At 45.2% G+C, this 12,140-nt stretch overlaps 1 protein-coding gene across 1 annotated transcript in view; it reads left to right on the top strand.

Moving 5' to 3' along the window:
* The window catches only part of LOC141076038 (uncharacterized), a 98,331-nt gene that overhangs the window by 72,380 nt on the left and 13,811 nt on the right, over positions 1–12,140 (top strand). The window contains exons 16-23 of the mRNA XM_073563297.1: positions 1,655–1,747; positions 2,074–2,169; positions 7,455–7,547; positions 7,874–7,969; positions 8,526–8,606; positions 8,743–8,841; positions 9,884–9,971; positions 11,287–11,377. Of these exons, the coding sequence (XP_073419398.1) occupies positions 1,655–1,747; positions 2,074–2,169; positions 7,455–7,547; positions 7,874–7,969; positions 8,526–8,606; positions 8,743–8,841; positions 9,884–9,971; positions 11,287–11,377 (737 nt within the window). The remainder of the gene's footprint in view (positions 1–1,654; positions 1,748–2,073; positions 2,170–7,454; positions 7,548–7,873; positions 7,970–8,525; positions 8,607–8,742; positions 8,842–9,883; positions 9,972–11,286; positions 11,378–12,140) is intronic.

Raw genomic sequence — 12,140 nt, 5'->3', positions numbered from 1 at the left:
TTGGTCTCTATTGCTCTGCTTTCAGAAACTACCAGAGTGCTGATATAGTGGGTGGCGAAGTCGTGTGACTTCAGGGTTTTTTGCATCAGACGTGTTGGACATTTTGCAGGATTTTTTGCGTGATTGCAGACAGTGTCTATCCTTTCCTTTCCTGTCCTGTCTAGTCAGTGTGGGCCCCATCATTTGCTCAGTCTATTTTTCTACCTGCGTTTATGTTTTAATCTTTTCTCACCGACAATATATGTTTGGGGGCTATCTATTCATTTGGGGTCTGCTCTGGGGAAGTTTAGATTTCCCCTTTCTTGCTTTAGGCGTAGTTAGCTCTCCGGCTGTGCCGAGGCATCTAGGATCATCGTAGGTACGCTCCACGGCTACTGCTAGTTGTGTGGATAGGATCGGGGTCTGCAATCCGCTTAGTTACCAACCTCTCTGGTGTTCTGTGGCTCAGCTTGGGCCTGCTCTCCTCTTCGGTGACCCATTCATAGCAGACCCCACTCCATGTTACAGCTTGTGTCAGTTTGTTCAGTCCCCTGTTATATTAGTCTCTTTTGCTTTGCTGCCAGTTCATACCAGAATGCTGATATAGTGGGGGAGAGGTCGTGAGACATCAGTGTTTTTTTGGACATCAGACGTGTTGGATTTTTAGGGTTTTTGCGTAATTGCAGACAGTGTCTTTTCCTTTCCTATCCTATCTAGTCAGTTTGGGCCCCATCATTTGCTCAGTCTATTTTCTGCCTGTGTTTGTGTCTTATCTTGTCTCACCGACAATATATGTTTTGGGGCTATTTATTCCTTTGGGGGTCTACTCCGGGGCAGTTTAGATGTTACCTTTCTTGCTTTAGGCTTAGTTAGCTCTCCGGCTGTGCCGAGGCGTCTAGGGCATCGTAGGTAGGCCCCATGGCTACAGCTAGTTGTGTTGTTAGGATTAGGGGTCTGCAATCCGCTAAGTTACCAACCTTTCTGGTTTCCTGGTGGCCTAGCCTATTCCTGCAATCCTCCTCGGTGACCAGTTCATAACATAACTCACCTATTAAAAGGTTTTTTTTACAGGTTAGGGCAAGCTTTTGGAATGCACTGCAGCATGCCAACTTGTCATGCTATAATGGATTTGGCTCTAATTGCTGGTTCAAGGGTTGGTCACAAGACTGCAAGCATGTGAATAACATAATTGCAGACACATGCGACTAGCTTCAATGTACACTGAAAGTAGCAGGAAAAGTAGCAAGTGTGTATATTACACACTATTAGCATTCACATGCTACAGTGCTTGCAATAAATTTGCCCTACCTTGGAAAACCCCTTTAAGGTTCTGTTATATATTCAACAACATATATTGGGGCAGAGTTGCAGAATTTAATAACCAGGGAGAACAGTGACTTACCGTATTTTTATATGCAGGGGAAAGTGAGGTTTAATTTTAGGTTCAGGAGGTACAGTGGCTTCATTTTACATTTATAGGGGACAATGGCTTCATTATTGTATCCAGGGGGTGCAATTGCTTAATTTTATATACAAGGGAGAAAGTTGCTTAATTTTGTATTCAGGGGGCACAGTGGTTTAATGTGATGCTAACAGTGGTTTACACGTATTGAGCATTATAAGCTGATATTGGCTCTTTTGACATTTGTAAGATTGACCTGAACACTTCTTGCAGATTGAACTGTGAGCTTGAACAAGTCAACTGTGAAAAAGAAATCCAGGAGTTGACAAAATGTTCCACATACATGAAACCTAAAGAGAGTCAAGGGTACGTACAGCACCAAGTTCACACATTGTGTCCATTAGAAAGTAAGATTCCGATGCTATAATCAACAATGACTTATGGAAATTTTACAGGTCTTGGGTCAAGTACATAAATATTGGTATGGTTGATAGTAGGTAAAATGAAAAGGAAAGAGAGGATTAATATAATAGTTAGGGAGTTCATACCAAGAGGAGAAAGTTGCTCAGTTTTGTAGGAGGCACAGTGGCTTAAGTTTGATCCAACAGTGGTTTATACAGTACATACTGTGTATTAATACTTGTTTTTAGGAGTTTTGAGAGATCAACCTAAGTTCTTCGTTCTTCTGACAGATTGAACTCTGATCTGAATCAACTCAGTGGCCAAACAAGAGTCCAAGAGGAGTCGACAAAGATATCCACAAACATGAAATCTAAAGAGAGTTGGGGGTAATAACCTACAATGATTTATTACTATGGTGTATTGTGTTTTTAGGTGTTTGTGGTAATTTCTAAAAAATTATTTGGTAAAGAGATGTCTGGAAGTAAATTTTTCACCAGAGGTGCACCAAAGCCTAATAAATTGGAGAACCCTTGCAGCAATCTCGTATACAGTTGACAGAGCTATGCAGCTCCGCAACTGAGCATTTCCGGAACTGGGAGCAGCTGATCATTTAGAATGCCCAGTGGTGCACCCCCAGCGATCAGATATTAATGACGTATCCTAAGGATAGGCCATCAACATAAAAGTCCCAGACACCCCGCTTATGTCCTGTGAGGTAGCGCTGTCATTCAAGGTTGGGGGACACTCGCTTGGCAGCCACACAATCAGATCCAGCACGGGTTTTCATAAGCCATAACATAGTCCATGAGGTTTATTCGTCATCATAAACCACAGCAATATAAACAGCATTACAGCATAGCGTCCATTATACAGGCTATTCAGCCTCATCCTTATCTCACCCATGGCAGGGTTCCCACATGGCTGTTTCTCCAGGCTGCAGACATCCACTCACTCCTCAGGGACTCTCAGACGCTGGCCACCATTACACACACAGCCGCTCCACAAGCTGTTAGTGAGGAGATCCTTCTCCTCACGGGACCTTCCAAACTGGACCAATCAGGTCCCAGCATTCAGACCAGGTGACCTACCCTGGCCACCATATATGGTCTGTAGCCACGCCCACCGGGTCACATGGCTATGACCTCATCACAGGTCCTTCACATACTCACGTAGCCTTTTACTATAGGCGTTATCAGACACACCCCTGGGTGGATTTGTAGGTAACCAGAAACCGCCCATCTCTCTAGTTACCTGAAGACTTCTCCCTTACACTTAGAAACAACACCTCAGCAATGATATTGCCGATCACACATATACAGGTCTCCATCTCAAAGCCACCCACTTTGAGATACATAACTACATAACTATCCTTCAGGATTCTGCCACTCATCCGTTCTCCTGGGACATCCACACAGCGCCCTCTAGTGGACACAGTGGTCATTACACCACATACCCCGCCCCTCTGTTCAAACTTGTGGGGTTGAACACACAATCTTACACCAGGATCTCAAGACCGGGCACTCATTACACCTTGCCCCATAGGTCGAGAGAACCGTCTCCCTCTGTCATCCGGCCTCATTTCTAAGTTAGGCCTCCCCCGCCCCCCAGCGGTCAAAATATCGGTCATTGTCTTTGACCCTCCAGTTGTAGTCTGTCTGCGTCATCAGACACTGTTTAGTCACCACCCGCCTAGAGTGCACTTCGTCACCTGACCGTTCTCCCACTGACTGGCTCTCCCGGTTGTTACGGTCATCAGTCTTAAACGGTCCTACTGTCTGGCCTGAGTCTGACCCATTCAGCGTCTCACAGGAACTGTGGTCTCTCAGCCTCGCACGGCCCGTCAAACTACCACTTGCTTACATTCTTCGGCCACCTGCCATGTCACTAATTGGAGGAACCCTTCGGGTCCTTACATCTTGGGTTGGAGGCGGCCGCCACCTGGTATTCCGTACTTCTTTATTAATTCGCTGATGGTCCAGCCTCAAATGCTCAATTTCTTGCAGGTACCCCACTCGATACTCCACAAGCATCCGAAAGTCTCTCAGGCTCTCCATGGAGCCAACCACGATGATGGGAATTCTACCCACTTCACTGGATACCGGGTCTTCATTATCAGGAGGGATCCTCACCACACAGGAGATATTCACAAGGTCTTGCATTACCTTCCCAGATCTTCCAATGATTCTCCCAATCAGAGCTTTGGGTACTGGAACCACGTCTTTCCACAAACCCAGCTGATCCATAGCCTCCCTGGCTAACTCCAGGCGTCAAGCAGCTTTCAAATTACTCTGCCTGACCAACTGTTTGACGTGGAGACACTGCAAATGCATCTCTTTCAGGACAGCTACCCGGTTTGCTGTATCTTCTCTGGCGGATATTATCACTAACTGCCGAGTCTCAGGTGCCCAGTGCACCTCACACGCCTTGACCGCCTCTTTGAAAGCCTCATGCACACCTTCCTCCGCACAGGCGTCTTGCATGTCTTCTGGAACATCAATCACAGTCTTGAAGAACGTGGTCTTGCTCTCTTCCAGGCCAGGAGGCTCTGGCCTTACCACGGACACTTCCCTCACTTCAGTTGACCCGACCGGGTGACTGTCTTCTTCAGTTCTGAACTCATCAACTTCACATGATTGGATCACTTCATGACCCTTGGCCACTATGGCTACTGGCAGTTCTGTCTTACTATCACTCACGCTCAGCCGCGGTAAGTCTTCGTCCAATTTCTCCCGCAGAAGACTGTTAACTACTCCTCTGAGTTCCTCCATCTCTTCCTTGAGGTTCTTGTTCACACTTTGCCAGGTGGACAGGTGACCTCTGAGCTCCAAGATCTCTTTCTTGAGCTCCTCGACCCTGTGCTCAGCCGTTTGTCTCAGGACTCTTTCTCGTTTGACACATTCATCTACCTCCTCTCTGAGGGCCAAATTCAGTCCTTGCCACGTTACCATGTGGCCTTTGAGCTCAGAGACTTCTTTCTCTAGCCCTTCTATTCTGTGCTTCCTTTCTTTCTCAGAGCCACAGTCACCCCCAGAGATTAAGTCATCCTCCAGTTACTCACTAACCGTGTGACTACTTCCGCCGTCTTATCCACCAGGTCAGCGTCAGTTTTGTCACGAGTTTCAGTCAGCACAGCACTAGATTCTGTCCTAGTGGTGGCTACTGGCAACAACACGTCCCAGTCACACCACATCGTACGGTGAACCCCCAAGACACTCTCTATCCGTGTGTCAGCTCCGCTCTTTTTGTTTACCACACCATTCTCATTCACACTGTGGTACCATTCAGGTGACGTCAGGTCAGCAAATTCATCTGACGCAATTCTTTCTCTGGTCGCCCCTACGTCTCTGGTGGCCCCTACGTCTGTCCTGTCCACGTTAGGAGGCGCCAGCGTCTTCGTATCGGTTAGTCCAACAGTAGGAACGTCTCCACCCTCGTGGCATATATCATCAAACCTGATAAAGTCCCGGCCCCACTCCAAGGCATACACTAAGTTTGATGGTATACTGCCCCCATGGCACTCACTGCCTCCAAGCCCCTCAAACATTATTCTGTCTACCGCATAGTTCACCGTGACCCCATGTTTACAGCGAACCTGGACCATTTTCTCAGTCAGACAGAAAGTGAGAGGCGTTCCTACCAGAGTCACCTGACTCTTTGAGTCCAACCATCCCGACATCCCTTCCCGGTGTAGCATCACGGTACACACTTGCGGCCAGTCATCACTCGGAAAGAATATCTGACATTCTGGAAATGACATACATGAACACTGCAGTTTCCCAGACATACCCACTGAGCCAACCAGAGCTGCCATTTCTTCAAACTCGGCCCCTTTCTGGACCACCACCCCAATTTGGGTTACCTCCTCCTTCTGAGACTCCACCCCTTTTGGGTTACCACCCCAATTTGGGACTTCACCCCCTTTTGGAACTTTACTTCTTTTTTGGTTACCACCCCAATTTGGGACTCCACCCCCTTTTGGGCTACCACCCCAATTTGGGTCACCGCCCCCTTTTGGGACTCCACCCCCTTTCGGGATCTCCCCATGTCTGTTATACCGATCTTCTCAGACCACAGTTCACACCACACAGTTTGTGTCTCTTACGATACCACACAAGTCTTTGTTGGCACCACCACAGCTCCTGCTGTCACCGATCACCGGCACCACCGGCTGCTGTTCACACACACAGCGGCTGGAGTCACTGCAGCTCCTGCTGCGCCATCTTCGTGGACCCGCCGATCCACCGGAAGCCGCTTGTCACCTTCGTGACCCCACTGAGCCACATCAAGCCGCTTGTCAACTTCGTGACACCACTGAGCCACATCAAGCCGCTTGTCACCTTCTTGACTCCCACTGAGCCACCGCAGGCTGAGTCAAGAAAAAAGAAGAAAAAACACACCACAAAAAACTCAAAAACTCACGTGTCCTGACTGTGTGCCATTCAGGACGCTCCTGTCTCCACCTGAGACCGTCCAACACACAGGGCGCACCGGGTGCGATTCAGGGAGCAACCCTCCTCCCAGGGTCTCCCCATACACCGGCCTCACCAGGTCCAGGGGCTCGGCGGGTGCTCTTCAGGACATCTGTCTCTGCCTGAGACTGCCCAACACTCGTGCCTCACCAGGTCCAAGGTCACACCACGTACTCCTGGGATCCGACTCTTTCCCCAGGGCTGACCCTCCAGGACCTTTCCTCACTGACCCCTCCAGGTACACTGTCTTCCTCACTGACCCAGGTCAGTACCACACGAACACCTGTCCGTTTCTCCTGTGTTGCCCACACAGGTCCTCGGGTACCTCTTCTCTGCAGAGGCACACTAGCAATTACCAGTCTTTCTCCTGGGGAAGCAGCCGCACTGGGCTCACCGATCCAGACAGTGCCTCACTAGGCCGCCCCACGGTTTCCAGAACCACAGCCGGACAGTGGCTTCCCCACTTGCAGGCCGTCACAGGCTCTGCTCACATGTGGCCGGTCAGCAGCACATCACATGGCTTCCACAACCGTCAGCCCTCCTGGCTCAGCGTTGCTCTTTGCCACCGAATGTTGCAGTCCTTATCCGTTGCTCCCAGCAACAAGGCTACACCACTGCCCATAGCCTTCTCCACCAATTGTGAGGTAGTGTGTGGATTTGGCTCTAATTGCTGGTTCAAGGGTTGGTCACAAGACTGCAAGCATGTGAATAACATAATTGCAGACACATGCGACTAGCTTCAATGAACACTGAAAGTAGCAGGAAAAGTAGCAAGTGTGTATATTACACACTATTAGCATTCACATGCTACAGTGCCTGCAATAAATTTGCCCTACCTTGGAAAACCCCTTTAAGGTTCTGTTATATATTCAACAACATATATTGGGGCAGAGTTGCAGAATTTAATAACCAGGGAGAACAGTGACTTACCGTATTTTTATATGCAGGGGAAAGTGAGGTTTAATTTTAGGTTCAGGAGGTACAGTGGCTTCATTTTACATTTATAGGGGACAATGGCTTCATTATTGTATCCAGGGGGTGCAATTGCTTAATTTTATATACAAGGGAGAAAGTTGCTTAATTTTGTATTCAGGGGGCACAGTGGTTTAATGTGATGCTAACAGTGGTTTACACGTTTGAGCATTATAAGCTGATATTGGCTCTTTTGACATTTGTAAGATTGACCTGAACACTTCTTGCAGATTGAACTGTGAGCTTGAACAAGTCAACTGTGAAAGAGAAATCCAGGAGTTGACAAAATGTTCCACATACATGAAACCTAAAGAGAGTCAAGGGTACGTACAGCACCAAGTTCACACATTGTGTCCATGAGAAAGTAAGATTCCGATGCTATAATCAACAATGACTTATGGAAATTTTACAGGTCTTGGGTCAAGTACATAAATATTGGTATGGTTGATAGTAGGTAAAATGAAAAGGAAAGAGAGGATTAATATAATAGCTAGGGAGCTCATACCAAGAGGAGAAAGTTGCTCAGTTTTTTAGGAGGCACAGTGGCTTAAGTTTGATCCAACAGTGGTTTATACAGTACATACTGTGTATTAATACTTGTTTTTAGGAGTTTTGTGAGATCAACCTAAGTTCTTCGTTCTTCTGGCAGATTGAACTCTGATCTGAATCAACTCAGTGGCCAAACAAGAGTCCAAGAGGAGTCGACAAAGATATCCACAAACATGAAATCTAAAGAGAGTTGGGGGTAATAACCTACAATGATTTATTACTATGGTGTATTGTGTTTTTAGGTGTTTGTGGTAATTTCTAAAAAATTATTTGGTAAAGAGATGTCTGGAAGTAAATTTTTCACCAGAGGTGCACCAAAGCCTAATAAATTGGAGAACCCTTGCAGCAATCTCGTATACAGTTGACAGAGCTATGCAGCTCCGCAACTGAGCATTTCCGGAACTGGGAGCAGCTGATCATTGAGAATGCCCAGTGGTGCACCCCCAGCGATCAGATATTAATGACGTATCCTAAGGATAAGCCATCAACGTAAAAGTCCCGGACACCCCGCTTATGTCCCCATGCACGTTAAACTAATGTCAACTGAACACTAGGTATTGAAATCTAAGTATTTGAAAGAGCTACACATGCATGTAGTTTGGGTTGAGAAATCCTGCTGATAAACTTTAATTTTTTATTCAGGGGGCACAAATCCTTAATTTAGATGATAACAGTGATTTAAAGGTATTGTGTATTATTTTTGCTTTATACTGTTTTGTCTTTTGTGAGACCAACTTGACTTTTTCCTGCAGATTGAACCGTGAAGCTGATCAACTCAGCAGAGTAACAAGATTACAAGAGGAATCGACAACAATTTCCACAAACATGAGCGGGTAAGAATAGCAACAAGTTTTCACAATTTGCCATGACTAAAGTAAGATTCTGATGCTAACAACCTACCTATTGTGCCTCATTACTTGTTTTTAACTATTTTGCCTTTTATAAGATCAAACGGAATTCTTTTTTCAGGTTGAACTTCACTGAACTTGAACAAATCAGCTGCGAAAGAGGAATCCAGGAGGAGTCGACAAAGATTTCCACAAATATGAAATCTAAGGAGAGTCAAGGGTAAATACAAGAACAAGTTCACATGTTGAGGCCATAAGTAATGTAAGATTATGATGCTGATAACTAACAATTAATTATTTATTTATATGTATTAATAGATTTTAGGTTAAATGCAAAAAAACATTGATAGGAGAGCCCAGAAGTACATTTTTCTTTCCCAAGGGTAAGGCCAAAAACCAAAAAGATTGGGAACACCATCAGTAATCTTGTGTAGATAAAAGTACCGTATATATTTGTGTATAAGTCGACACAAGTTTAAGCCGAGGCACCGAATTTTGCCACAAAAAAAGTGGGAAAACTTATTGACTCATGTATAAGCCGGGCATGCATTGTCCCCTTATCCCTATCCTTGTATGCATGGCTCCCCATCCCTGTCCTTGTATGCATGGCTCCCCATCCCTGTCCTTGTATGCATGGCTCCCCATCCCTGTTCTTGTATGCATGCCTCCCCATCCCTGTCCTTGTTTGCATGGCTCCCCATCCCTGTTCTTGTATGCAGGTGTAGGGAGATGAACCGGGCTGGTGGTATCTCTGTCGTGTCAGAGCTGGAACTGTCACCATTGTTTCCGGGGGAAGGACTTTCTGACTGGAAGAGACCTTTGCATCTGACTGCAGGGTAGCACTTCCAGCCTCTGGACACTACGCTGACAGACACAGCAAACCTTCTTGCCACAGCTCGCATTGATCGACCACCGCTGTTTTCTAGCTTGTAAGCTTGCACTGATACCGACTGGGATTAGGCGGTAGCTTTGTGCTCTTGGTAGCTTCAAAACGCTTACAAGCTCAACAGAGAAGTTTGTAAGCACTGCACTTGTTCTGCTGTCTAGCAGCAGTAGTCGGTCTCCAAGGCAACGAACTGTACTCAAAAGAAAAGTGTTAATATCTCAAGAACGGCTGAAAATTTTAATAAGCAGTAAATTGCAAAATTCCATGTATTTACGAGAACTCTCTGACAATATCCATATGGAAAGTTGAAAAGAATCTTTTAACTTGTTGTATTAATTTATTTAAAATACATGTTTTGCAATCTCCTTTTTTATAGACTCCGCTTTATGGAGAGTGAAAACTTTGAAGCTTTGTTCAAAAATCTGCTAGCAAATGACTGCTCAGGCTTCATTATGGAGTATGACGTATGTATTGAATCAGAACCTCAGCATGCCATTAAACCGAGGATAAATTACTTTTTTCCGCTTCTAAGCTGTGAATATTACAAATCAACGGCGTCTGTATCTTTCTCATTATCCAGTTGCTGTAAAGTCCTGCACTTGTCGCCACAGATTCTGACTTCTGACACCCCTGGCAAATAACTGTTATGAAAATGTGGTTTAATATAGCAGTGACTAATCTGAGTTAAAGGGAAACTGTAAACAGGATTTTTCCTCCTAATCTGAAAGCAGCATGATGTAGGGGCATCTAGATACCCTGATTCCAGCAACGTGTCACTTACTGATCTGCTTGCTGTAGTTTTGACAAAATCACTGTTTTATCAGCAGGGGATTATCATTAGAAGACTAATAAACCTGCTGCCATGCAGTCCTCCATATTCATTAGCTGTGTATAAAGCAGCACTCACCACTGATTGATAGCTTTTTGCCTATGCACAGTGCATGCATAGAAAAAGCTGCCAATTAATGGTGTGAGTGGGGTTATATAGGGCTCAGCATGCAGAGAATTGGTAGATCAAAACTACAGCAAGCAGCCCGGTAAGTGACATGTCCCTGGAATCACTGTCTCTCCCCATATATCATGCTACTCCAAGGTAGGGTAGGTAAAACCTAGTGATAGATTCTCTTTAAGTCCCTCATATACATTAGTTAGCTGCCAGATGAATCATTGCTCTCAGCTGACTTCCCCATACATAGGAATGATTGGCCTGACCTGGCACTCCTGTGTACTTTACGAGAGAATCACTGTGAGACTCTCCCGGAGAACACAAGGATCTGTTTGAGGAGAGTCCGGGGGCCCATTACACCATAGACTTTCAATATGGTCACTACCCCCCTGCAACTGGTCTCTTGACCGGCTCATGCAAAACCTAATACACATATTAAAATAAAATATTAAAAAAAATAGAAATAGTTAGGCCTTAACCTGCCTACCAGGTGTAGACTATGCTGGCTTAGCAGGATGGCATGTGCGCCACCGGGCAGAAGAGGATTGCACAGAAATGGCCTAATGATGAGTTGGTAGCGAATGCATCACTCCTTGATGAAATGAGTACCCTCTCTTCTGTTACTGCCATACGCAGAGAGAAATCAGCGGCGCCCTGACAGTGGACGTAGATGGAGCAGGAACCCGCTGACTGATTCCCTGTGATGTCTGCTTTCTGAGTAGAAGCCATGACACCAATGTACAGAGCCTTACCGCTTATTTTTAATTGCTGATATTGCAATCAAATCTATCATTTACACTTAATTTGTGACTGGTTATATTTTTATTCATTAGACTCTAAAGTCTGTAGGTATCGTTCAATCAAGGTCTGTGGCTGTTCATGCTGCTAATAAAGAGAAGAACCGTCAAGATGCAGCCTACCCATGTAAGTCCCCACCGGCCCATGTTACAGTCCCAGCACTGCCATATTAAGACATGCAATGGACAATGCCACTATTGCCTCATTTATAAGTGGATCATACACTGTGTCCGCCAATCCACCTATTCTTACTTTTGAATTTCCCAACGATTCTGGAGCATCCTGTTTAGCACTGTGCACAGCATCGTTCCTCTGTTACTCCTCCTAAAACTCTATGACTTTTGTCTATTGTCTATTTGTCTATTGTGTATACAGCGTAGCACTGGAAACAATGATTGGTAAAGTGTTAAGTCACCCCTGTACCCATTAGATGAAAATGTTCTCAGACATGTCACAGATGATATGATCAGGATTTGATTTTCATGGAATGTCATCCACAGAAAAAAAAACCAAAATGGCCAACTTGTGTTATGAACCATTACTAATGTGCATTTGAAAAAAAAAAAACAACCGGCGATCGTTCTATATTGACAACGTTGGCCATTTCATTTGAGCTTTATCGGATGTGTATGAGCTCAACTTAGACTACGGTATGTAGTGACACATCCCGGACTGGTAACACCCAGCTGTCAACTTATTCATAAATTTCTAGGAGGAATAACTGAGGGATCGCACAGTATAGAATTTAGAGATGTTCCACAATTTCAATAATGAGGGGAATACCATTATTTACTAACACATACATGTCAGGAGAGGAGACGGGACTTCATGAAACCAAAAGCACCAACACTACAAAAAGTTTTATCATTTTATGATGTTAAATGTTCCT

This window comes from Dendrobates tinctorius, unplaced genomic scaffold (genome assembly GCF_039654945.1).
Source record: "Dendrobates tinctorius isolate UK_male_01 unplaced genomic scaffold, ASM3965494v1 ptg000384l, whole genome shotgun sequence".
NCBI classification, from domain to species: domain Eukaryota; kingdom Metazoa; phylum Chordata; class Amphibia; order Anura; family Dendrobatidae; genus Dendrobates; species Dendrobates tinctorius.
This window is presented reverse-complemented; position numbering and strand designations above follow the sequence as displayed.